At 51.4% G+C, this 25,800-nt stretch overlaps 3 protein-coding genes across 23 annotated transcripts; 2 read left to right on the forward strand and 1 right to left on the reverse strand.

Moving 5' to 3' along the window:
- Nucleotides 1-379: 379 nt before the first annotated feature.
- On the reverse strand, nt 380-4,578 carry pfdn2 (prefoldin subunit 2). The gene is made up of 5 exons (XM_040179671.2): nt 4,323-4,578; nt 3,296-3,439; nt 2,127-2,215; nt 1,858-1,981; nt 380-1,639 (listed from the first exon to the last, which is right to left on the reverse strand). Exons 2-5 carry the CDS (start codon nt 3,374-3,376, stop codon nt 1,448-1,450), a joined length of 486 nt encoding a protein of 161 aa, XP_040035605.1. The 5' UTR covers nt 3,377-3,439; nt 4,323-4,578; the 3' UTR covers nt 380-1,447.
- nit1 (nitrilase 1) lies at nt 3,444-5,846 on the forward strand. 2 transcript variants are annotated; one of them, XM_078105603.1, is made up of 6 exons: nt 3,444-4,157; nt 4,386-4,619; nt 4,765-4,868; nt 4,944-5,080; nt 5,167-5,292; nt 5,397-5,846. In XM_078105603.1, the coding sequence occupies exons 1-6, from the start codon at nt 4,069-4,071 to the stop codon at nt 5,661-5,663; spliced, it is 957 nt and encodes a 318-aa protein (XP_077961729.1). In that variant the 5' UTR covers nt 3,444-4,068; the 3' UTR covers nt 5,664-5,846. The 2 variants fall into 2 exon arrangements, with proteins under 2 accessions (XP_077961729.1, XP_077961730.1); XM_078105604.1 differs by having other exon boundaries at nt 3,899-4,157; nt 4,366-4,619.
- Nucleotides 5,847-6,301: 455 nt separating this feature from the next.
- On the forward strand, nt 6,302-25,682 carry clcn3 (chloride channel 3). Of its 20 annotated transcripts, none has more exons than XM_078105557.1 (16): nt 6,404-6,687; nt 11,555-11,736; nt 17,117-17,277; nt 17,777-17,876; nt 18,057-18,244; nt 18,334-18,456; nt 18,714-18,920; nt 19,007-19,087; nt 19,170-19,422; nt 19,554-19,846; nt 19,936-20,122; nt 20,212-20,610; nt 20,712-20,928; nt 21,697-21,772; nt 22,961-22,998; nt 24,236-25,682. In XM_078105557.1, exons 2-15 carry the CDS (start codon nt 11,574-11,576, stop codon nt 22,973-22,975), a joined length of 2,463 nt encoding a protein of 820 aa, XP_077961683.1. In that variant the 5' UTR covers nt 6,404-6,687; nt 11,555-11,573; the 3' UTR covers nt 22,976-22,998; nt 24,236-25,682. The 20 variants fall into 20 exon arrangements, with proteins under 20 accessions (XP_040035559.2, XP_077961687.1, XP_077961692.1 ...); XM_078105559.1 differs by having other exon boundaries at nt 6,589-6,814; XM_040179625.2 differs by lacking the exon at nt 22,961-22,998 and having other exon boundaries at nt 6,302-6,687.
- The last annotated feature ends 118 nt before the right edge of the window (nt 25,683-25,800 follow it).

A 25,800-nucleotide genomic window follows, 5' to 3' on the forward strand; every position in this document is an offset into this window, starting at 1 on the left:
GAGGGAGGTCTTAGTCCTGATGGACCTCAGCCTCCTGCCAGATGGAAGGGGCACAAACAGTTTTTGTCCGGGGTGAGAGGGGTCGGCCACGATCTTTTTAGCTCGCTTCAGAGACCTGGAAGCGAACAAGTCCTGCAGGGACGGCAGATTGCAGCCGATCACCCTCTCTGCAGAGCGGATGACACGCTGCAGCCTGCCCTTGTCCTTGGCTGTGGCTGCAGCGTACCAGACGGTGATGGAGGAGCAGAGGATGGACTCGATGATGGCCGTATTAATAGAAATGTTTCAGCTGTGATGTTTCACTGTAACAGCGAGTGCTTTTGGGCATACGCCAACACGCATGTAGGACACCATGCAAAAAAACTCATTGTGACATTCATGAGGATCAGGATCAGGATCAGGAAACATTTATTGCCAAAATATGTCAAACATACAAGGAATTTGCCTTGGCGGTTGGTGCGTGACAGTAGACAGTGTAACAATAGACAACAAGACAGCAGTGCACAAGTAATAAAATAAAATAAAATGAGCATCAACAAAAAGACGTTTGTTGACGAATTAATCTACCCGAGCATGTGCTACAGATCAGAAAGCCTTCATTGTGTTTTAAGTGGTGGGGGCGTCATTAAATGCTGAGGTTGTGGTTGACGCCTCGCTGCTGTCGGGTGAATCTGTGACGTGCGCTTTAATGACCGCTGAGCAAAAAGTGACCCCACATTAAAAAAAAGATCCGACCAGGTGTTCTGTGCCCGGCAGACACTTTTATACGAGTCGTGACTAAAAGACTTCTGGGTGAACAAAAGGTGACAGATTAATTTATTGGTATCTACGGTGACATGTTAACAGCACTCTCTCTTCATCGTGCTCATAACAGATGTCAAAATGAAATCAGCTCTTACTTCACCACCTAATTTTAGTCTACACAATGCAGGTTTACAAAAAAATGCATTGTTATTACCACATGCACTATTGTATGTTTAAAGCAATTCTTTTCCCGTATTATATCTCAATTTGGGGAGAATATTTTCTGGAATTTCAGACAGTAAATTATCGAATTGCTTGTGTGTAAATCAGAGTAAGCCTAAAGAAACTACTTGAAAATTTGTTTGAGTTACGAGACAATATTTCAAAAAATGAAAATTGTCAGATACAATAAAAAGGCAGATGCAAGACAAACAGCTGTAGATGTGTCTCTCTCTCACACACACACACACACACACACACACACACACACACACACACACACACACACACACCCCGTAAAGCCAGTTCGTGCGTGCTGCAAAGAACTCAGGTACCAAGGGAAGCATGTTAAGCGGAAATTTAATCAAACCCAATGTTTTCCTGTGAAAAGTTCCATTTCGAAAACTAGATTTCATGACTCCAAACACGTTTTCAGTACTGCAGAAATCACAAGGCCGTACGGTCGCCCTTCTGTTGTTACAAACTACGACACTAAAACGCCGGCTCCGCCTTTAGACCCGCCCCCCTCGCTGTCCCTGGAAGATCCCGCCGACGGGCCTTGAGCCTCTCCTTCGCCCTCGCCCATCAGCCGGATGTTGTAGCGTTCCCTGTACTCCGTCAGCTCCCGTCCTTTCGTCTGCATCCGCGTGTTGATGCTGTCGATTAGTTTGGTGATCTAAGAAACCAAAAAACAGAATCAGCCTTTTTCTTCAGAGTTCAATTTTAGATTCATGCCTAAAGGTCTTCTGACCAAAGCTAAATTGATTCATATTCATGTATCGTTTGTGGTTTGTAATGATTGTTAGTGAACATCTACTTGAAGTTAAATCATTAGAACACCACTTTAAAAGAAGCTGCAGTAGCACATTTGTTTTTCATTTTCGGGTCGATCACCTGTTCTTTGTTGGTTTCCAGAGCAGGTAGAACTTCCTTCACCGTCCTCTCCACCAACACTCCTCCTACTAGACGGAAGCATTTCCGCGAAGGGTCCACTTCCCTCAGCGTGTCAATCACTAAGCTGGATGAGAAAAATATATTTTTCTTTTCAGTAAAAGCCATAAACAACAACAGATCCGCCCAGCAGGTTTTCTATCCGACTCATTTGGTACTTAGGGCGCATTCTCATGATGTTGTTTAAGGCTGTGGAAACACCTGCGACCGACCTGTGCTCGTTGATGTCCATCTCCAGCTCTGCAGATTTAGAGGCCATACCGCGCTGCTCCTGACGCATCCTCTGAAACGTCGCCACCACCTGTCGCACAATAGAAATACACCGTCAGCAACATACGGACGCACAGGCTTGTGTGTTAATTATATTTGGGTTTGACTCAGCCGTGTGTCATCAATGAAACCAATTACATTTGTTTACTTGATTCAGTGTCTTTATAATTGGGAATACGTACTTTAGATGTGTGGCAGTTGAAACATGAGATTGTACGTGTTTTCCCGTGATTATGAACGATAGTGGTGGAAAGTTTGGGAACTATCTTTAGATACAATTACATCACTTCGCCATGTTACAACTTAATAATAATAGCACACATTGTCTTTATCTCTGCAGCATTCATCGGGCCGCTTTAGTTTATACCAATTGTACACATTGAATGTATGATCATTCAGATGGATGCATAATACCTGTAATACATGAAGTTTAACTTTAACTGCAATAAAGCAAACTTAAAATGATAACAGATTATTTTTTATTATTGAGTATTACGAGTTCTCAAAACTAAAGAAGTCCCATTTTGCATGAGCTGAAATAATGTATCAATAAGTCAGTGTATTGGTTAACATTAAACTATTAGTTTGCCTTATTGATTGCTCCCAAATGTTATCATTGTTTTATGTTAATAATTTCGAGCAAGAAGACGAAATAGAAGCTTTTAAAATAGTATTGTCTGTACACTAAGTATATTACTGAGTTTTATACAGAATAATTTACTGGTATTTTATTAATTAATTGATTAGTCTGAGGCCTAATGTGACCATATTTTACTGATTATGTGCCGTTAGAAAGCAGCATTTAAGCAGTTAGCTTCACACAGGAATCACAACACATTGACGTTAGAAAAGGGTTTGGTGGCGTAATTAAACAAACACCCAAGCCCCCGATCAGTGACCAACTCTTCATGAATGTAAATAACCTCGAGGGCTTCACGCCTTCTCGCTCTGTTGTCACGTTCTGTGGCGAGAAAGCACAACGACGGGGAAGCTAACGTTAGCCGCGGCTAGCAGGGAGACGGATTAGCGGCTTTAGCGCCGCCGGACTCCACCAAGCGACGCCGACGACGAGTGTACCGACTGCACCACCCCGGGGTGGAGGTCCGTGTACCTGTTCGGCTGAAATGCCGGACGGTTTTCCGCCGGCGCTGTTGCTGGGTTTGCTGCCCGTGCTGCTACTGTTGGCTGCCATCTTGGAAGGGTGTTGCTCAGAAGGACCCCGGGCCGGATGTCCGGAGCTGTTTCACGCGAGTGCCTGCGTGGAAATGAAGGCCGGCAGTCGGTAACGGTGAATTTTAATTATTGCACACACTCCTTTGGGCAGTTCGTGATCCCACTCCTCAGGGGATCAATATAGTAGTATCGTAATCTGTGATGGTACAACATTATATATTTGATGATTATATTTTGTTATCTAAATCTAAATCTGCAGAGCGACCAAATACAATGTGAAATGTAGTGAAGTGGAAGCGTGAAGTAACAATAAATGTAAAATAGGCATTTTTTTTAAATGTATTCATCCACATTTTGAAACTATATCATCTTTTAATCAAACTCCAAAATTGACACTAACTGAAATTGAGCATTTCTCTCTGGGGTTGTCTAAGAACAATTATACATACAAGTGCATGATTCATTTTCGTTGCTGTTTCCTTTTAACGCCATATATAAACTCCAACAACAGCCATAAATAATCCAACAACAGCAGATAGTCTCCAGCAGGCGGAGCTGGTGCGCCTTAATGTGGACTCTCTCTCCTCTGCTCAACAACAGAAGAAGAAGAAGCCGCTCAGCTGATTCTTCCTGCTTCACACAGAACTGAACCAATCACTCGTGAACCTGAGGCTAAACGGGACGTGACGTGCTGTTTGCTCTCCTGGACCAATGTTCACGGTCAGGTGCATTTTGGGAATCTCTGCAAAAAAATTGACTTCTCTTCCAGTTTGGAGACAACCGATCGAGCCACAGAGCAGGTGAGCTTCTTTAACCGGACAAGGGAGGGTTTGGTCTTGCAAGGAAGCACCTGTTCCTGTGATTTAAAACTACATCTGACTTATGCTCTGTACATAACGGTGAAGTTAATATCTGAAAACACAAAGGCCTCAGCTGGACGTCCATGCATGAATAGATAGACTCACCTGTTGCTTGTTAAAAGTCCCCCTGCGCTTAATGCTCAACCAGGGTCGCCCCCCCCCGTGCAGGATGTCCTCTTCGGCTCGCCCGCTGGCCGCGGTCTGTCAGCTGACAGTCACCTCGGACAAAGAGGCCAACTTCTCCGCCTGTGAGCGGCTGGTGGAGAAGGCCAAGGAGCGGGGCGCCTGCATGGTCTTCCTCCCGGAGAACTTTGACTACATCGGATCCAGTCCGGAGGAGACGCTGTCGCTGTGCGAGAGCCTGACGGGAGAAACCGTCTCGAGATACACTCGGCTGGCCAGGTGGACACACGGTTGTTTTCAATTAACTACTGAAGTCTAATAAACTACTATTTGAGCCAACAGGGTCAACGTGGTCTACCATGATCACCTTTTTCTAGTTCTCCGTCTTCTGGGATTCGGGTATTTTAACGCCTCCTTCTTGCAGGAAGTTGGGAGTGTGGTTGTCTCTCGGAGGATTTCACGAACGGGGACATGACTGGGAGTCGGACAGACGAATCTACAACACTCACGTCATAATTGATGATAAAGGTACTGCTCGGCAAAGCCCCTCCCTGAATGCTTCACAAGACCTGCGTACTGAACGCGTTGCCATTACACCCACAGGTGGCGTCGTCTCGGTTTACAGGAAGTCCCACCTGTTTGACGTGGAGCTGCCGGAAAAAGGAGTCTCCCTCAAAGAGAGCGCCTTCACCCTCCCCGGACCCTCCCTCGTGCCTCCGGTCCAAACCCCCATCGGCAAGGTGCTTTGCTTTGACTCTTTGCTGTTGCTTGTCTCCACATGTCCCCCAACGTGGGACTAATAAAGCAACATCTTGTCTTCTCTTAGGTGGGCCTGGCCACCTGCTATGATTTGAGATTCCCCGAGTTATCGCTGGCTCTGCGGCGGCGCGGGGCGGAGGTCCTGACCTTTCCTTCGGCCTTCACCGTGGCGACGGGAGCAGCTCACTGGGAGGTGGGCGTGCGTGCACGACGACGCCACAGAGAACCGGTAGTTTGATCACAAACACCCCCCCACCCCCTCCCCCGCGCTAACCCCCCACGTATCTTCATTCCCAGGTGTTGCTCCGCGCGCGGGCCATCGAGAACCAGTGCTTCGTGCTGGCGGCGGCGCAGGTCGGCCGGCACAACGAGAAGCGGCGGTCCTACGGCCACGCGCTGGCGGTGGACCCGTGGGGCGAGGTGCTGGCCGACTGCGGGGGGGAGGAGCCCGGCGTGGCGCTGGTGGAGATCGACCTGGAGAAGGTGGCCGGCACCAGGAGGAACATGCCGGTCCAGCGGCACCGCAGGGACGCCTCTTTCTATCGCGGTCTGGAGGAGACTTGACCCGCGAGGGAAGCGCGATGAATAGAAACACGAGCAATTAATCTAGTCGGAAGGAGGTGAAAGTGGAGCCTCATCTTCTGTTTTAACCTGTATGTCGTCTGGTCATCGCTGCAGTGGATAATCTCAGTTGTGTTTTTAAAGCTCACTCAGGACCAATAAAATCAGCTCATGTTGGTCACTGGATGATGCTGTTGGGGGATAGAAATATTAAAAACAGGAGGAAATGATGGTAAAACATCCCTGTTCTGGTTATAAAATATATATATATATATATATATATATATATATATACAGTAAAAATCTGCTGGTGTATTATGCGCCTTTCAACCGTATTGCACGATATATATTTATTTATTATTAACGTAACTCTGCAGGTAACTGCAATTTAAGGTTATCAAAGAAATGCAGTAAAAAGGTACATGAAAAAACAAGTATTTTCCTTTGTGGGGAGAAAACATCTCCTAGTACACACAATACACATCCAACTAACACGCACATCCTCCGAACATACACTCAAATATTACAATATTCCCAACACCAAAATATAGTAATAATATAAGTATCTCAGAATTGCATATAAGTACAGTACTTGGAGGAAAATATTTACATATATAAAATATATAAATATATAAAAATAGGAAAACACAGAACAGTTTACTAATCTAATGAGTAATAATTTGATATTTTAAGTCCATGTCTCTGCTTCTACTTATTTAACACGCAGTACTTTTGGAGTACTTTCCCCTGTACGGAGTACTCCCCCCCCCCGCTGTCAGCCTCTCATCTCCCGCCTCCCATCATCTCGTCGGCGGATCAGTTCGATGAATTATTGATCCGATGATGTGATGGCAAACCGGAAGTGAACGTCACCGTCACGGGAGCGGGACTGGAGAGAAAAAGGGGGCATCATGACGAGCGGAACGTCAAATCCACTGTGAGGAAACGCGGATCCCCGTTTCAGCCTCCAGCCGGCTGACAACACAGAGGCCGAGGAGACGATGCGCTGTGCGGCGGCAGCACGAAGGTAACGCGCGTCTCCTCGCGTGTGACCGTGGCCGGTTTGCCGGCGTGCACTTTTCAGCTCCCCCCGGCGTCGCGGAGGAACGCGTCCACGCTGCGTGTCCCCGCGGTCGCGTCCCGCGGACTCGCAGGTCGGTTCCACACGAACAGGTGCTAGCTAACCCCCCCCCCCGCGGCCCCCCTCCCCCCGGCTAGCATGTTAGCTCGGTGGCTAAGCCTCCAGCGGCTGCTTGTGAGAACTCAACGGGGGTTCTCCTCCTCCTCCCCCGTTGTTGTTGTTGTTGTTGTGTCGTAAACTAGCCGTTGGGGTGGGGTGGGGGGCTCTGTGGCGTTGGTGGGTCTCTCTTGCCGGGGGGGGTGGGGGGGTCGGGAGATGCAGACGTAACGGTCGGCGCTGCGCGGCTAGCTGCTCGGCTAGTCGACATGTCACTGACTCACGGTCCCTTTTTCACCATTAACGTGGTAAATCACATTTATTTAGGACGCTGTCCTCTGTCCTCTGTCCTTTAAACGCGTCCGTCCCTTCAGGTGATTGCGTGATGTCAAAAGCAGCCGTCTGGAGAATACAGCTATATTCAACTTTTGCAAGATTTCTCCTCTAAGTTTCTTTCGATTTATTTTTTTTAAACGACAGCTGAAAATGCGTCTTCAGTTGCACTCAAAATGTTTCCACCCACTGTGCAAATTAAGTTTATTTGTAGTAGCTCGACACACCATTTTTTAACCCTGGTTCCCCTAAAATTCATCACAAAATGCCATTTGTAATGACTGATTTTATCATTTATTATCATACAACTTATTCAAAACATAAACGCTTAAGTTGTTTCATTTCATTTTTATTAGAAAGGCATTTGGTTGGTCTTATTTTTTTAAAGCTGGTATGGTGATTATTTGGACAATTTAAATATGTTATACAATATTTATTGTAATGATGATTTTTTTTGTACATATTTGAAACCAAACAATTGATTGCCAACATTTCATATTTTATGTTTATTTGCAACATAACCACGATGACCAAATGTCCTCCTAAAGTAGTATAAAGTCAAACAAGAACACACACACTGGAGGATTCCTTGAATGGCTGCATTTATTTTACTGGCTGACATATTTTATTAATAATTCTGCATTGTAAAAGTAGGAAGTGTCTTCCGCATGGCTTGTTTTGTTGTTTTCCTCCGTTATTCGACTTGACGTTCAATCCACTAAGTGACTAAATGAAAAGGGAAATGGATGTAGTGTCAATCTATTCATAATAAGTTAAATCCACAGAAAGCTGCCACCACTTGTAGTGTCCAACATTTATTGTAAAGCGAGAGTTCTTTTTCTTTCTTTCTGTTTTCTTCACGGCATTCGTGTCTTTTCCGCCTGTCGTCGTCGTCTTTCGGAAGGATGCGTGTCGGCTTGTGCGTCTACAGGAGTCGGTCCCACGGAGGCCGTAACGCTGAGTCGAGGCCCGGCAACGGTCGCCTGGGCAACGCCTCCATGGTGACCAGCCGGAGGAAGGCAGCGACCCTCGCTGCTCTGCTGGTTACGTAACACCAGTTACCTTTTGTTCTCTCGCTTTTGACTATGCTGCTGTCATAAAGGGACACGCACACTATCGCCTTCGCTTATCAGCGAAATGACATCCGACTCGTAGGACGGCAGCTCCTCCACAGCCAACGCACTCTAGTCTTCCTGACATAATTGCTGTTTTCAATGCTGCTTGCAAATATTGAAGGGGGAACGTGGATAAGCGCGGCGCAGGCTTTCATAATTATAGCTTTCTATTTAAATGTCACCAGCAGAGAGAAAGCAACGCCAGCGGAGAGGCTCACAAGCTCGTTTGTTCACAACGGACCGGGTCATTTTGGGCCCCTCAAATGAGCCCTGTGAGGAACGCAGGCTTAAGAGATTTTAACATTCTGTTCAATACGTAGAATACATCCCCACTTGTGGGCGTTGGCTCTTTGCCATGTTTTATTTATTGCAACAAAGCAAAATCCCATTGGCCGTCTGTTGATGCCACCAACGTATACTGCCAACTCATTTATTACATTACATTACATGTCATTTAGCTGACGCTTTTATCCAAAGCGACGTACAATAAGTGCATTCAACCATAGGGTACAAACTCAGGAGAACAAGAAACAAGAAAGTGCAATTTCCTCAAATAAGCGAATTTACAATTTGCTATAGATGAGTGACGTCACAAGTACAATTTAAGTGCTGCAATTTGTTAGTCTTTAGTCGAGGTAGAGTCTGAAGAGGTGTGTCTTTAGTTTGCGGCGGAAGATGTGAAGGCTCTCTGCGGTCCTGATGTCTTCAGAGAGCGCGTTCCACCATTTCGGCGCAAGGACAGCGAAGAGTCGAGACCTAGTCGAGTGTTTTGCTCTCAGTGAGGGAGGGACGAGTAGTTTTGCAGATGCAGAGCGGAGAGTGCGGGTTGGGATGTAGGGTTTGACCATGTCCTGGATGTAAGCTGGACCCGATCCATTCACAGCATGGTACGTGAGCACCAGTGTTTTGAACTGGATGCGGGCGGCCACCGGTAGCCAGTGAAGAGAGCGGAGGAGTGGAGTAGTGTGGGAGAATTTCGGAAGGTTGAAGACCAGTCGAGCTGCTGCATTCTGAATGAGCTGCAGAGGTCGAATGGCGGTGGCAGGGAGACCTGCCAGGAGGGAGTTGCAGTAGTCCAGGCGGGAGATGACAAGAGCCTGAATCAGTACCTGCGCTGCCTTCTGAGTGAGAAGGGGACGTATTCTCCTGATGTTGTAGAGCGTGTATCTACAGGATCGCGTTGTCGCAGTGATGTTGGGAGTCAGGGAGAGTTGGTTGTCGAGTGTGACGCCGAGGTTCTTAGCAGTCGAAGTGGGCGTTAGCACAGAGTTTCCAAAGTTGACTGTCAGGTCCTGGGTAAGCGAATCTTTTCCGGGAAAGAGAAGTAGTTCAGTCTTGTCGGGGTTGATTTTCAGATGGTGGGCGGACATCCACTGAGAGATGTCAGTTAGACAGGCAGAGATCCGAGCCGCCACCTGGGTGTCCGAGCGAGGGAAGGAGAGAATTAGTTGGGTGTCATCGGCATAGCTGTGGTAAGAGAAGCCATGCGAGCGAATGACAGCGCCAAGAGAGTTGGTGTAAAGCGAAAACAGGAGGGGACCCAGCACGGAACCCTGAGGAACTCCAGTAGTAAGAGGACACGGTTCCGACACAGATCCTCGCCAGGTTACCCGGTAGGTGCGGCCATCGAGGTAGGACGAGAGAAGGGAGAGAGCAGAGCCTGTGACACCAAGTTCTTGAAGGGAGGAAATAAGGATCTGGTGGTTGACCGTGTCAAATGCAGCAGAGAGGTCCAGAAGGATGAGGACAGAGGAGAGAGAGGCGGCTCTAGCAGTGTGGAGTTGCTCAGAGACAGCAAGGAGAGCAGTCTCTGTAGAGTGGCCTGCCTTGAAACCTGACTGGTGGGGGTCAAGGAGGTTGTTGCAGTGGAGATAAGAGGAGAGTTGATTAAAGATAGCACGTTCAAGGGTTTTGGACAAGAAGGGAAGAAGAGAGACCGGTCTGTAGTTGTTTTCTTCAGAAGGGTTGAGGGTGGGTTTCTTCAGGAGAGGGTTGACTCTTGCCTCCTTCAGAGAATTGGGAAAACAGCCAGATAACAGAGCGTTGTTGATGAGAAAGGTAAGGAACGGAAGAAGGTCAGGTGCGATAGATTGTAGAAGATGTGATGGAATGGGGTCAAGAGGGCAGGTGGTCGGACGGGCAGAGGTTACTAGGGTAAGAATTTATCCCCTTAATGAGTCCCGGTTAGCAATGCTGCACAAAACACCCCCCTGCATTGATCAAATATCTATTTCCTTCACATCCCGGAACCGAATAGTGGAAGAGAGAGATGAAGAATAACCAGCGGCTTGCATGTAACGCTTCCCCCCCCCCCCAAATCACGGTGACTCTGCACAACTCGAGGGGTCAAAGAGCAGCGGAATGTGACGTCACGCGGAGCTCAGCGAGGCCATCGATTCCGCTGAGGAGCTGAACGGAATTCCCCGGCTGATTTAAATCCGCTCGAGGGGGAGGTCGTGGCGGGCGATCGTCGGGATGGTTGACGCGGGGGGGGCAGGCAGCCACTGTCTGCACAGGTCGCGGTGTGCTTTCCACCTGCTCCTCTTGGGGGCGCTGTTGGAGAGCAGGTGCTGTGCGGTGACGTCACTCTGCTCCTGTTCCAGCGCGTTGATCCCCGTACATAAGTCCGCGTGTCATTTTAATCCCTCATTCTATAAATACACCACTTGAGAATGAAGTATTACCTCTAAAAAGACTTTACAAATAGCTGTGAAGCGTTTTCCTTGCATGTGTCCTTCCCTGATTTTTCCACCTCAAGCTTACGTTAAAATAACTGAATGATTTTATTCCTACGTAACATATATTGTTATTAACTACCCACCAGGTTAAACTGCAAAGGCTTAGTTGGATTGTGTTTTTATAAATAATGGGTGTCTGTTTCATAGCTGAGATATTGACTTTCCTTCGCCTGCTGGATTCCACATCACAATAAGTAATTACCTTCTCGTGAGATGGATGAACGCCACCGGAAATACAACACAGAAAGAGAAGAAGAATCAAATGTGAAACTGAGGACTTAATAAAATGTTTGAACCGCTCGGTTTGTCAGGTGATTTGGGCAAAGTGTCTCCTCGCCGGTGACACCAGGCGCCTCGTTCTCCGGAGCCTGAATGTGTGAGCACGACCGCGGCCCCCCTCCATCCCGTCCTCACCCAGCGGGTCCACGTGCACGTCGCCATTCCCCCCTGACTCCCAGAGCCACCTCGCTGTCTCACAGCACGGTGTGTGTGTGTGTGTGTGTGTGTCCCCCCCCACCCCCCATCATCCAGGGCCCCGGTGCGTTGCTAGATGGAGTCGGAGCAGCTGTACCACCGAGGCTACTGCAGGAACAGCTACAACAGCATCGCCAGCGCCAGCAGCGACGAGGAGCTGCTGGATGGAGCCGGCGTCGCCATGGACTTCCACACCACCGAGGACGACAACCTGCTGGATGGGGACGCTGCCTCCCCAGGTAGGGAGACCGGGATGCCCCCAAATGCCTTCTGCCTCCTCCCTCGTCCCTCCTGTCCCCAAATGTTTGACTGTCCTGGACCCTCGCCCCCCCCCCCGTGACCCCGAGTTTGTTGCTGTGCCATCTGTCCGCCTGCCACCGCCCTCATCTCCATCCACGCCCCCCCGTCAGCCTGCACACCTGCCGCCGGCGACGTCCCGCCTCCCAAATGGTTATTAAATTGAAAAACTGACGAGGCAAAGCGTAGAGGTGACCTCAGCGTGACCTTTGACCCAGCCCAAGTCTTCGTGACAAAGTAAACACACTAACGTTTTCCAGAGCAGATCTCCATCGGGTTCAGAGACCCGATAACTACAAACATTTATTGTGTATTTACTCATTGATTGGTTTGTCCTTGTAATCCCTCTTTGCATTGATTGATTGACAACCACTTAAAAGGCTCCCCAACAGCAGCAGTTATTAGTATTAGAAGATTTAGTGTTTGCACACGTCACTTTTCTTGTCTTTCTTCCTGTTTGTCTTGTGATCTGCCTCCAGTCTAACATGTGCTTTGGCTTTGCTTCCTCCTCCTCCTCCTCCTCCTCCCCTCTGTTTGCTCTTTCCTGTCGGGGAGCAACGAAGGACAAGCGGGTGTTTGTATTGATACCGACACGCAGCATGACCCCTTTGTTTTCGCTGTCATCGGCTGAATATGGAGCTCAGGTGGGGCGTGTGCGTCCAAATAGTTGCATTCATACCTTTTGATTCCTCTGCAGTCACCTGTTCCTCCTCCAGTCAGAACCTCTGTGCTGCTCTGGTCGGGTGTGTCTGGTGTCCAATGGACATCCGATCGGCTGCATCCTGTTGGTTCTTCCTCATCTCGCTACCACTGCTGATTCTGCATTCTTTCTCGCGGAGGGGGGGGGTCAAGTCAGAAATGAACCGCTGGGAAATTGGCAGGTTTTCTTTCATGGCGCCTCCAGCGTCACTTTGCACAGTTGCCACAAACCGTAACGTTTCTGCTCCAGTCAACAGATAACAGATAGTGGGAAGAGGCCCTTTTGTCTCTCCTCGCCACATCCGTTCCCTTCAAAGAGGTTGCGGGTGTTTTACGTGTCAGGGGGGAACCGCCTGATCCCGGCTGTTTCAAGGCCGTCCCGCGTGGCTGCTGCTTTATTTGCGTCGGCTCCGCCTCCCGCTCTCGTCAAGTCGCTATTTGCTCGCGGCACCCGCGAACCAGTTTGGCTGCGACCGTTTGTAGGGAAATCTCGTCTCTGCAGGCAGCGGCGGGTTAACTGGTGAGAGGTGGGATCACAGCGGGGGGGCGGCGGCCTCGCTCTGTGTTGTGTCAAACTTTTTGCCTGCGCGGGGGCAGTAAAGCGGCTACACGGAGCAGAGCTTTGGGAAGTACGAATAACTCACCGGTTTGACGTCCCGGCCGGTACTCGTGGAGCAGGAAGTAACAAACTATGGCTGTCATTGCCTAGCAACAGGAGCCCTGCTGAGAGGTAAGGGAGCAAGGACGTCCAACTTATGACGGACTTCTTTTTTTTTTTTTTTTTTTTTTTGTGTTTTCTATGGAAGCTGCCTTGTTTCAGATAATAACACATGAGCACACCAGGTTTACCAAACACCTTTTGTTTTGGAACGGCGAGGAATGATTTAACCCATGAAATCCACTAGAGTCTAGATGGGTGGAAAAATCTGTGAACACTCAGTTCAGCAGATATTCACATTTTCGGGTCTGGTGGAAATAACCTGTATGAGTTGACAATCAACACGGCGGCAGATGAATGCAGATTTATTTCAACTTCGTGGAACACCTTCCATGGCTTTTTACTTTAAGGCCCCTGCAGCTGCTCGCAATGGAATATTCCACTCGGAGCCCTGTAGGCGCACCCCTGTGGCCCGGCGCCGTGGTCTGCCCCGTACGAGCAGGGCGCGCTGATCTCCCATAGCAACCGAGCAGGCCGACCAGACCGGTGTGCTCGTTTCCCTTCGAGTGTGTGTGTGTGTGCGCGCGCATGTGGTGACATCATCAGCTCCAACAGTCAGCTGCTGCAGTGGAAGGAGAGAGAGAGAGTGAGAGCGAGAGAGGGGGGAGGACACGCACTCACTCTCACAGCCCCGCTCGTCTTCCCCCGGTAAACATGGCAGCGACTGACGCACAGCGAGCAGTGCGCAGTGAATCCTAGCTTAGCTTAGCTTAGCCTAGCTTAGCCCCGTGTCAACATGGAGGAGGAGGACCCAGCGGCCGACCCCTATTTGCCCTACGACGGGGGAGGGGACACCATCCCCCTGCAGGAGATCCCTAAGAGAGGTACGCCACTTCCCCCTCTTATCCCCCTCCCGTCCCATATTCCCTCCGTCGCTCACGCTGCTGTGATGACAGAGGCCAGCCTTATCCTCCTCTTCCTCCTCCCCCTCGTACAGTGGCTGCATGTATTCACACGGCGGGCCATCATCACATGGGGGGGGGGGAGTCTGAAATCGGAGCGTGACGCTGCCATTGCCATCCACTTGTTCCTTGGGAGCAAAACAACCTCCTGCCCGACTCCTCCCACCATTCACCCCCCCTGTAGATGATCAACCAGCGGGTGTGTGTGTGTGTGTGTGTGTGTGTGTGTCAGCCTGAGATAATGAGATAAAGAGGGACTTGAGGTCGTGTGAAGGCTTTTGCTGAGGCCCGTAAGCAGCACACACCGCGAGCCTCCATTTTAATACACACACACACACACACACACACGCAGGCTTCTGCTGCCACACATGTGGACTGAATGTTGTCGGCCGCGGTGTGTGTGTGTGTGTGTGTGTGTGTGTGTGTGTGTGTGTGTGTGTGTGTGTGTGTGTGTGTGTGTGTGTGTGTGTGTGTGTGTGTGTGTGTGTGTGTGTGTGTGTGTGTGTGTGTGTGTGTGTGTGTGTGTGTGTGTGTGTGTGGAGAGAGAGCGGTCGGACACCTGTTGGCCCGTTTCAGGACGTCGCCTCCTCGGGGGCGTCGGGCTGTTTTATGTGTTTTCCCGGGTTGAGTTCGTACACAGCGTGTCCTGTTTTTTGTTTCTTTTCTTTGCCCCGTGGCCTTCGGGGGGGTTCGGTTGCTCGTGCGTAGGCTCCTCCGGCCCTCGGTGGGTTCTTCTGGTGAGCGAGCAGAGACAAAAGACCAGGAGGGCGTTTAGGGACGCAGACGTCCACGTTGTGCAAACGCAGGGTGTCTTTTGAATTTATTCTCTCCTTGCAGATGCGTAGTTTATAATCCGGCTGCTTTCTGACCAGCGCGTCGCGTGTAAACAGGACTTTGTTCTGTTTATTTGTCGGACTCTCCCTGCAGGCGGGTCAACGGGCCGCTGGCTGTCGACGGCCTGCGTTCGGTTTGTGATGCTGTGATCACGTGACCGACGCCGCTCCGGGGGGCCCGTGAAGCGATCGCATTTCACTGAAGGCCGATACGCGGGACCCGGACTGCTGCGGCGGCGTAATCATTTTAAAGAAGCCTCGCGTCGATGCTTTTAATGCAGGAGGCAGAACAACGGAAGCACCTCGCTAATCGGACGGGAGCGCGGCGTCATCGGGAAACCGCCTGTTGGACTCTGCAGCGGTTGATGTGGAGCCTCCGTACTTGTTTCTCCTCTAAACATTTTGTTTTCCCCTCCTGAATCTACATTTAGTGGACGTCAAGGTCCTTCAGTTTTGAAATGAAGGGAATCACCAGGAATCGATTTGCGTACGTGAGGGAATTGGTTCCACGAGACCAAGACGAGCACCTGAAGGCCCCCTAAGACGTCGGGACCGTCGCTGTGTGAAGAAATCAATACCTGCGGTCTCCTCGGCCCACATGTTAGAATCCAAAGGAGGATGAAGGTTGTTCTTTTTGTTTTCGCCGCCGCCTCTCTTGTGCTTACGGAGCAGACGTGCAAACCGATGACTCAAAGGAAAGTTCCTCTTCTAACCACGGACACGTTTCCTTTTGAACTAGTCAGCGAGAAAGTCCCACACGCTCATCTGCTGCCCTCAAACGTCTCGTCCCTCTCTAATCCCGGCGCTCTCACTGCTGCGGACTTCTTGTGTTGCCGGGGAAGAATGCAGCGACGTGATGCTACGGTCCGGTTTGACCTTTTGAGTCAAAGCGCTCTGTGAATGAGGCCTTGTTGGCCGGTCAGGACCCAGTCGTGGTCTTGCTCGGGGGGATTAATGCATTGTGGACTGGAATGTGCACGTCTGCTCGTCAAATGGCATCAAGACTCCGTCTTTGTTCTCTCTTCACCGACCTGTTGTCAGGGAAACCGGCAGTCAGTGGCGCCTTTTACTGTATCTGCACTTGGGTTAATAAATGTTTCAAATTTCTACCCTCAACGATGCTGGAAGATTCCGTTCCGGAGTGGGCAAACCGGACATATTTGTTTAGCTTGTCAGCTTGTTTCGACGATGACCGTCGACGGCGTGTCCCTCGACTCTGGAGACGATCACTTATAAAATAAAAGAGCTATTTTTGTAGCTTGTGTCGTCGTCGGGGTAAACGTCAGACTTCATCCTCCGACTTCTGATCCCTCCACTAAACGTGTTGCTAACGTTAGACGTGTATTCTAGCCGCACTGCTCACACGTAGTCGCACCCGTCTTCGTATAACTGAATGTCATATTCCTGAATGCACGCGGACGGGATGAACGAGTTTGTCTCGTGAAGTTGCGACGCGTCACATGCAGTGTTTTCCTACTGTCTCTCCTTTGTTCTGGTTACACACTGAACCGCCTTTGTGTGGCGGATAAAGAAGCCTCGCGTAAGTGGGCGGATCAGGCCGCCGTGGCAGAGGACCGGTTCTCCTTAATTCATCAAACGCACTCTGGGGGGGGCGGCAAATTCAACATGTGGCAGATGACTCTCCTCTTCCTCGCCGTCGGGTTCTGACGCGAGTTCTGCGCTCCGGCCTTCCTGTTCATCGAGTGGGAGCGTCGGATCCGACCGGAGACGCCGCCTGTCTCACGTTGTTGTTAATGAGCGTGAGAGATCACAGTCCGTTTACAGGACGGACGCCACCTTCCAGAGAGCGGCGGGCAGCGTCTGCGTCGCGCAGCCTGTGACTTTGTGTTCACGTTGAAGTCATTACCGAGTTAAAGCTCAATGACCAGATCAGACATCTCCTCTGATGCTCGATAGGACGAGTAAGAGCCAAATATAAATCTGATTACTTTTAGATTCACTTAAGATCTACTTACTTTGTAGTTTACAAAGACAACTTTCGGTTTGGGGTTCGCGGCCTCTTTGAAAGTGGGGGGGAAAAAAAGGACAGAGAAATGAGCAGGAGCTGCCGTCCCGGTCGAGTCCCTCAGGAGTCCTCCAGGGACATGACATGGACGTCAAAACGTTTAGTCGCTGAGCTCTCATTACCCGTTCTTTGCCGTCTCCTCAGGGTCTAACTACGTCATGACTAACGGGGGCGGGGCGCCCAGCACCACCACCCACCTGTTGGACTTCCTGGAGGAGCCCATCCCTGGTGTGGGGACCTACGACGACTTCCACACCATCGACTGGGTCCGTGAGAAGTGCAAGGACCGGGAGAGGCACCGGAAGGTGAGGCGTGTGCGTGTGTGCGTGTGTGTGTGTGTTGTTGTTTCCTCTGCACACGCCTCAAGGGGAAGATGCCATAGTTTGTTTGTGTCCCACACAAAGTTCCGTGTTTCAGAGCCTCACCATCATCTCAGTGTTCCTGGTGAGCCTGAATGAATTAATGAATGAATGGACACGTTACACATTACCAGATCGAAACCGCTCTGTTAAACACGCTTAACCAAATATTGACACGGCGCCACAGCTCGCTGCTGGAAATGCTGCCTGAGGAATGTGAGTGTTGTTTGAATACTTTATCAAACATTTTTTTTATAACCTGGTCTTACCGGCTTCACGGGAATTTTATCATTTTATTGAGGTTCCATTTGAAAATGAAGCCACCACAGCAGCTGATCTTTCACCTACTTGCATTTCAGCCCCTATAAGTCATTTGCTAAGCTCATAAACTGGGTCCCTGTGTTGGATTTAGCTTTTTGTTTGCTAACTCTTCTGTGTGTTTCAGATCAACAGTAAGAAGAAGGAGTCGGCATGGGAGTTCACAAAGAGCTTGTACGACGCCTGGTCGGGGTGGCTGGTGGTGACGCTCACCGGCTTGGCCTCAGGTAGCGCACACACACACACACACACACACACACACACACACACACACACAGTACAAGCACGCGGCCGTTCTCTCCTCCGCTGGTGACGCTCTCACGCTTCGCATTTCTCTTTGTCTCCCTCGTCCCCCGCCGCCGGCGCCGGCGCCTCCTCCTCTTTCCTCCCTGGTTCTCCTCGACCAGGTGCTTTGGCCGGCCTGATTGACATCGCTGCTGATTGGTTGAACGACCTGAAGGAGGGCGTGTGCCTGAGCGCCATGTGGTTCAACCACGAGCAGTGCTGCTGGACGTCCAACGAGACCACCTTCGCCGAGCGGGACAAGTGTCCCCAGTGGAAGAGCTGGGCCGAGCTGATACTGGGGCAGGCCGAGGTAGACCGCCGCAGTGACATCGCCGCCGAGGAGCCGCGACCTCACAGCCATTTTGGGGGGATTTGACTCCTCTCCTCTCCTCTCCGCAGGGCCCCGGCTCGTACATCATGAACTACTTCATGTACATCTACTGGGCTCTGTCCTTCGCCTTCCTGGCCGTCTGCCTGGTCAAGGTGTTCGCTCCCTACGCCTGCGGCTCGGGGATCCCTGAGGTGAGGAAAAGGGCGCCACGTGCTCGCACGTTTGAATGTCATGCAACTTTCAAACTTTCAAAGATTTCTTTTCTTCATAGTTACTTCAGATTACTTTAATCTACAGTTAAGTGATTATTTGACTACTGATGATCACTTGAGTAATGCATTTGATTTGCTGCGGTTCTCTTCTCCTTCATAACGTCTCACTCTGGAGGTGTTTCCTGCCTATTTGTCCAAACCGACGTCAGTAGACCTTCCTCTTCCTCTCGCCGCAGATCAAAACCATCCTGAGCGGCTTCATCATCCGGGGCTACCTGGGCAAGTGGACCCTGATGATCAAGACCGTCACTCTGGTACTGGCGGTGGCGTCCGGCCTGAGCCTGGGGAAGGAGGGCCCGCTGGTCCACGTGGCCTGCTGCTGTGGGAACATCTTCTCCTACCTCTTCCCCAAGTACAGCAAGAACGAGGCCAAGAAACGAGAGGTGGGGGAGGCGGCGTTTGAGTCCGCGTTGTTTCTTTGCTGCGACGTATGAGTCCCACCTGCTGAGGTGCGTTTTTGTCCGCTCAGGTTCTCTCGGCTGCGTCGGCCGCCGGCGTGTCGGTGGCTTTCGGAGCCCCGATCGGAGGAGTCCTCTTCAGCCTGGAGGAGGTACGGCGAATTCACGCTCCGCGCTCCCCCTTGAGTGGCAGGATGACTCCCCTCTCTCTCTCCCTCTGCCCCTCTCGCCCAGGTGAGCTACTACTTCCCCCTCAAGACGCTGTGGCGCTCCTTCTTCGCCGCCCTGGTGGCGGCCTTCGTCCTGCGCTCCATCAACCCGTTTGGAAACAGCCGCCTGGTGCTGTTCTACGTGGAGTACCACACGCCGTGGTACCTGTTCGAGCTCATCCCTTTCATCCTCCTGGGGGTGTTCGGGGGCCTCTGGGGCGCCTTCTTCATCCGAGCCAACATCGCGTGGTGCCGCCGGCGCAAGTCGACGCGCTTCGGCAAGTGTTTGATTGGCGGGTTCGGATCGGGCTCAAGCGGCACCTTTTTTTTAATGCTCCGAGCCGGAGATGGCTGATTTTAAAAGAGGGCCGTGCGTGGTAACGCGTGGCGTTGTCCCCCCCGCCCGCAGGCAAGTACCCGGTGTTGGAGGTGATCCTGGTGGCGGCCGTCACGGCCGTGGTCGCCTTCCCCAACCCGTACACGCGCCAGAACACCAGCGAGCTGATCAAGGAGCTGTTCACCGACTGCGGGCCGCTGGAGTCCTCGCAGCTCTGCCAGTACCGCAGCCAGATGAACGGCAGCAAGGCCTTCACCGACAACCCCAACCGGCCGGCGGGGCCCGACGTCTACGCCGCCATGTGGCAGCTGTGCCTGGCGCTCGTCTTCAAGATCATCATGACCATCTTCACCTTCGGACTCAAGGTGATGTTTTTTCGAACCCCCCCCCCTCACTCCCCCCACGCTCGGGCGTCTCCCCCAGCATGACGCCGCTTCCCGTCTCTCGTCCTCAGGTGCCGTCGGGTTTGTTCATCCCGAGCATGGCCATCGGGGCCATCGCGGGGCGCATCGTCGGCATCGCCGTGGAGCAGCTGGCCTACTATCACCACGACTGGTTCGTGTTCAGGGAGTGGTGCGAGGTGGGGGCGGACTGCATCACCCCGGGGCTCTACGCCATGGTGGGGGCGGCGGCGTGTCTGGGTGAGTCGCCGTTTGTTTGTTTGGTTGTTTTTTTTTCGTACTAGAATCTTTAGTTGTGTGTTCACGTTCACGCCCCCCCTCCCCTCCAGGCGGCGTGACCCGCATGACCGTCTCCCTGGTCGTCATCGTCTTCGAGCTGACGGGCGGCCTGGAGTACATCGTCCCCCTCATGGCCGCCGTCATGACCAGCAAGTGGGTGGGCGACGCGTTCGGTCGCGAGGGGATCTACGAGGCCCACATCCGCCTGAACGGGTACCCCTTCTTGGACGCCAAGGAGGAGTTCACGCACGTCACGCTGGCCCGCGAGGTGATGAGGCCCCGGCGCAGCGACCCGCCGCTGGCGGTGCTGACGCAGGACGACCTGACGGTGGACGAGCTGCAGAGCACCATCAACGAGACCAGTTACAACGGTTTCCCCGTGATCGTGTCCAAGGAGTCCCAGAGGCTGGTGGGCTTCGCTCTGCGCAGGGACATCACCATCGCCATAGGTAACGCCGTCCTTCCCCCCGCCCCCCGACGGACAAAACGTCCGCTCGCTCCCGCGGCGCCTCCTGATCGTGGCGCGTTGCCGCCGCTTCTTTCTCAACAGAAAATGCGCGTCGCAAGCAGGAGGGCATCATGTTGAACTCGCGGGTTTACTTCACCCAGCACGCGCCCACGCTGCCCGCCGACAGCCCCCGCCCCCTCAAGCTGCGCTCCATCCTGGACATGAGCCCCTTCACCGTCACCGACCACACCCCCATGGAGATCGTGGTGGACATCTTCAGGAAGATGGGGCTGCGCCAGTGTCTGGTCACTCACAACGGGTAAGTCGGAGCGCTCCCGAGAGCTTGAGGAGCGGCGAGGACCGAAGGCGGAATCCTTCTCGCCTCCTTTTCCCTTCCGCTGGTCACGATGTGGTTAACCCGTCGGTGGGCGACGAGCGTGCGCACAGCGTCCGGTGTTGCGCGGGCTCTTAAATCCCCGGATTGACCACGTAACCTGCATGGCCTAACCGCTGCCCTCCCTTTGCCTCCCCCCCCCGCCTCCCCCCCGCTGCAATAACCAAGATTAACTACGACCACTTGGCGGGTACCGTGGTGGGGAATGTAGTCGATGAAAGTCTTGTTTATTCTGAGCAGTAGTCGTGACTATAAATGCCTCACGAGGGTCCAACAGCGCCACCTGCTGATGTGATGCCTTCATTACTCCTCCATTTACAGACGGTTGTCTTCATTTAATATTTCTTACTATGTTTTATATAAATGTAAGAAGAGTAGCGTTTAAGTCACAATCCAAATTTCTTTAAACTGATTTTCAGAAAATCTCAAATGACTGAATAATTCTGAATAATGGTGCCAGTCAAACAGTATATTAGTTTATTAGATGAGTCACAAACCGCATCACTGAACAGGTGACGTAAATGTAAGTTTTGTTGTTTTGTGTAGTATTTTATGTTACAGTCGAGTTTTTTCTTTTAAATGTTTTAAGTTGCAACCTGTTGTGTGTGTTTTTGTGCTGCTGTCTCTCTCCTGCTTGTTGTTTTTGTTTATTTGTTGTTTTTTGCGCAGTTTACCGATTAACGTGTGTTACAGGATTGTTTTGGGCATCATCACAAAGAAGAATATATTAGAGCATCTGGAGGAGCTCAAGCAGGACAAGGAGCCCCTGGTGACTAGCCCCACCCCTTCTACACATGTGACCCCGCCCCTTCCCACTCTCTCACACCTGTCTCTTAGGCTCCGCCTCTTAAGAGGGCTGCATGAAACTGTTGTCCGTCGGCGGCTACGCGCTAGGCCTTGCTCCTCCTCCTCCTCCTCCTCACTCGCTGTCGGCTCCCTGTTGCTCGTGGGTTTTGTTCGGTGTGGATTTCACCTCTCGTAGACAGACGTCCTCTCGCCTCCATCTTCAGCGCCGTAGACGCGTTCGCCCCGCTCAGACGTGCGCCTCGTTACGCAACTATGATGTTTGAAGTAATTTTCTAATCCATGCCAACGTTCCAGCAGCGTCTTATGCACAAATCATTCAACCACCTTCAAGCCGACCTGCAGCGCGAGACCTGAAACAATCGTATGAGCTCGCAGGTCAACGCGCATGGTGACGCATTCAGCCGGTAGGGAGACCTCCAGCTTTAACAGTAGTAGACAATCTAGTGACACGCGGAACGTTGTGTTTTCAGTTCCTCGCGGTGCAGCTGGCACATCAGGCCAAGTAACTTTAACTGCCATCAAGACGGCTTGATGCATCACGCGAGCAGATAGATGAGTCGTGATCTTCAGGTTTTGTCCCAGTTAGCGATGCTGAACGAATCGTAGGCTGTATAAATCTCTAGATAAGGGAAATGCTGAAATCAGGATCGATAAGATGAGTTTCCCGCGATGGTCCTCAATGAAGCCAACGAGAGAACTTCCAATTCTTCGTATCCAAAATGTCCAACTCGCTGAAAACGGTTGTCGGGTTCGATTTACGAAAACTCCGATGGCCGCTCACTTTCACCAGCGCGAGGCCTTTTGATTTAAACGCGAGTCAAAAAGCTTTTAAGTTCCACTGAACGGCCGGCGTTGGCCCGGAAGCGGCTCGGCGAGCGGCTTCCTCGCTGCGCCCGCCTGCTTCCTGTCGCCGTCTCGTTGCCTGAGTAGCTCACGCGTAGTTTGGCTCCATTCTGACGGTGTTCTGTGTAGCTGAGATTCACCAGTAGATCCCATATCTGCATGCGACCGGCCTCCCTTCACCTCAGCACTCCATCACTCCATTGTGACACTTCTGGAATGTTCTGCCTTCATTAACAACTGCTTTGTCTTGTTTTATTCCCCCCCCCCCTCCCTCCCGGCCGCACCGCTTCGACCTGGGTCTCCACAGACTGACGGCATCTGACTGGTCGCCTTAGCAACCACTCGGCGAGTAGCGAGCCGGCCCTGTGCTGCAGTGATGTTGTCGTGGTACCTCGTAGCGCCGTAGTGACCCGGCTAGCTGGCGTGTGGTGACCAAACGAAAACAAATGAGCTGAATGGATTTCAACCTGCCGACGTCTCCTCTCAGCCAGCAGAGTCCCGCCGCCGCGTAATGAAAGCAAACGGAGAGAATTCCATTAATATACCTGAACATCACTGTGGACTCTGCTGGCTAACAAGGAACACCCCCCCCCCTCCCCGCCCTCCACCCTTCACCTTCACCTCTGTAGCCGGCGTCTCGAGCCTCTGCGGCTGCGCTCGTTTATTCCAATGAGCGAGAGCGGCCGCAATCGGTTCCTCCTGTCGCTCTGTAGTTTGAGCTCTAACCCCTCCCCCCCGCAGGTCGACTCCTCCCACTGACCCGGGGTCAGATGGGTTCCGCTCACTCACCTTCTCTGCACTTTATTTTCCTCCGTTCACGGCTGCGTTCGAGGGAGCATCGCGGCGCGCGGCGTTCGCCGCCCTGCGAGGTTCTCTCGAATCGGCGGCGTTCTGAAGAGACGCGTGACGTCTACTCGTTGGGGGGGTCGATCAGATGAATGCTTCACGGGGGGGGAGGGGGGGGGGGGGGGGATTTGGCTGGATTGACAGCGATCTCCAGTGATGCATTTTAACTGGGGAGGGATTATTAATTAATCAACAGCTTGTTAAAGAAATGTTTCTTCAATAAATGAAGTGATTATTTCAAAAAGAATATAGAAAGTTGTAATCCAATCATCGGTGGGGGATTCAGATCTGACGCTTTTGGCGAGGTCAGCTTCCCCCCCCCGGGGGTTCTAACTGGTCTCCTGTGCCGCTCCATTACTTCCTGTCCCCCCCCCCCCGTAGGATCCAGCGGTTCCTCCCTATGGGCTTCTTGGACCTGCTCTTTCTCTCCTCTCCTCCTCCTCTGGTTACTCACTCCCTCCTCTCCTGCCGCTCACTTTTGCCTCCTCAAGGACTCGTGTTTTTGTTGGCTGTCCAGTCCATCGATGTCCACAAACGTCTCTTACGCTTCCACCAAAGCCGATTGAAATCTCCTCGATGGACGACCTGCGCGACATTTGAACCAAGCGCGCCAACAAAAGCATGATGTTTTCTCTCCGTGACTCCGAAAGCAGCAGCAGCATCAGCATCAGCATCACCTCCTCGCTCCTCTAACCCTCCTCCTGTCTCTCTCCTTCCACTTTGTCTCCCCCTGCAGGCGGCTTCTTGGTATTATCACAAAAAAAGACATCCTGCGTCACATGGCTCAAATGGCAAACCTAGATCCCGAGTCAATCATGTTCAACTGATCCGCTCCTTCCAGGACGGCAGAGGAGGAGGAGGAGGAGGTGGCGACGACAGCGAGGAGGAGGTGCACCTCCTGGACGGCTCCAATCTCTGATATTCGGACCCCATTTTCTGTTGTTTTTAGTTTTCAGCTTTGTAGGCTGTGAAGCTCGCGTACTGACTGTGGCCCCCCAGAGACTTAAGGGCCGTGAGACACAACGGACATGAGGACTTATTAGGATTCTGGCTGCTGAGGACACGCGGAAGGACACGAGGATTGACGATTGCACTTTTTACACATAAACACACGTACAAAATCACTAAACACACACACACACACACACACCTTTGCTCTCGCAGACACCTCAAACATGCATGCTCTCTCTCCACATACACACAACCTGCAAAGAGACACCCATCCGCACCCTTCCTGTGCCTCCCCTTCGCCTCCGCTGAGGCCGTGGTAGATGTCGCCTGGCAGGGGTCAAAGGTCAGAATGACCCGCCGATGAGAGACGCGATGAGGGACCTCGGAACCCTCCAGGCTTCAGTTCCCTTTCCTGCCTGCACGCTCGCCAGGCCTGTCCGTCCGCCAGAGGAGTACATTGTTTACCTGAGATCGTGATCGTGTGCGTGTGCAATGCGTGTCCGTGTGTGTGTGTGTGTGTGTGTGTGTGTGTGTGCGCGTCACTACATTCCAGCCGGGAACCGAGAGGACGTGCACCTGCTCCTCCCTTCACCTGGCTGCTTCTACCAGGTGCACGTTGGTCGACACGGGATGGCTTTAACAAGGGTGTGTGTGTGTGTGTGCGATGGGCGGGGTCACACATCGATGGGTTCTGTATTTCAAGAATAGTTCCCCGTCTGAAGGAAAAAAGTAAAACCTTTGAAAACATGCGATTCTTTCTGAGCCAGTTTCCTGTGTGTGTGTGTGTGTGTGTGTGTGTGTGTGTGTGTGTGTGTGTGTGTGTTGCTTCATTCAGTGTGACGGTTCTGTGTCCACGTCGGGTTCCTCTGTTCTGTTACAGGAAACAAAATGTATCAAAATTGAGTTCTTCTCAAACTGCGACGACTTTAAGACTTTTGATCCTGATGTAATCGACTAAGTTTTTCTGGCTTGAACAAAACTAAAACTGGAAGTCTGTAATGTTTTTAAATGGCCGCTGGTGACTTTTCTTTTCTTTCTGCATTCTGCCCTCGTCTTCGTGAAAAAAGCGTCTTTTACTTCCAAGCAAGAAATTAGTGTTTTGTATATTTTATTCCCCTTAATCAGAGGGACTATTAAACACTCCAGCTGTCAGACATCTGATTTTCCACTTAATGGGGACAACAAATGTAAAGTTGTATCATCACACTTTGATTAAACAACATTTCCCAACAGCTGTTAGTGTTTGATTGAAGATGTTAAATTCTGAATAGAGATTAATGGCAAAATACAGGAAGTCAAAACCAACTTTAAAGGTGATTAAATGTCCAACAAAAAACACTCAAGCCCAAG

Source organism: Gasterosteus aculeatus, chromosome 7 (assembly GCF_964276395.1).
Source record: "Gasterosteus aculeatus chromosome 7, fGasAcu3.hap1.1, whole genome shotgun sequence".
NCBI classification, from domain to species: domain Eukaryota; kingdom Metazoa; phylum Chordata; class Actinopteri; order Perciformes; family Gasterosteidae; genus Gasterosteus; species Gasterosteus aculeatus.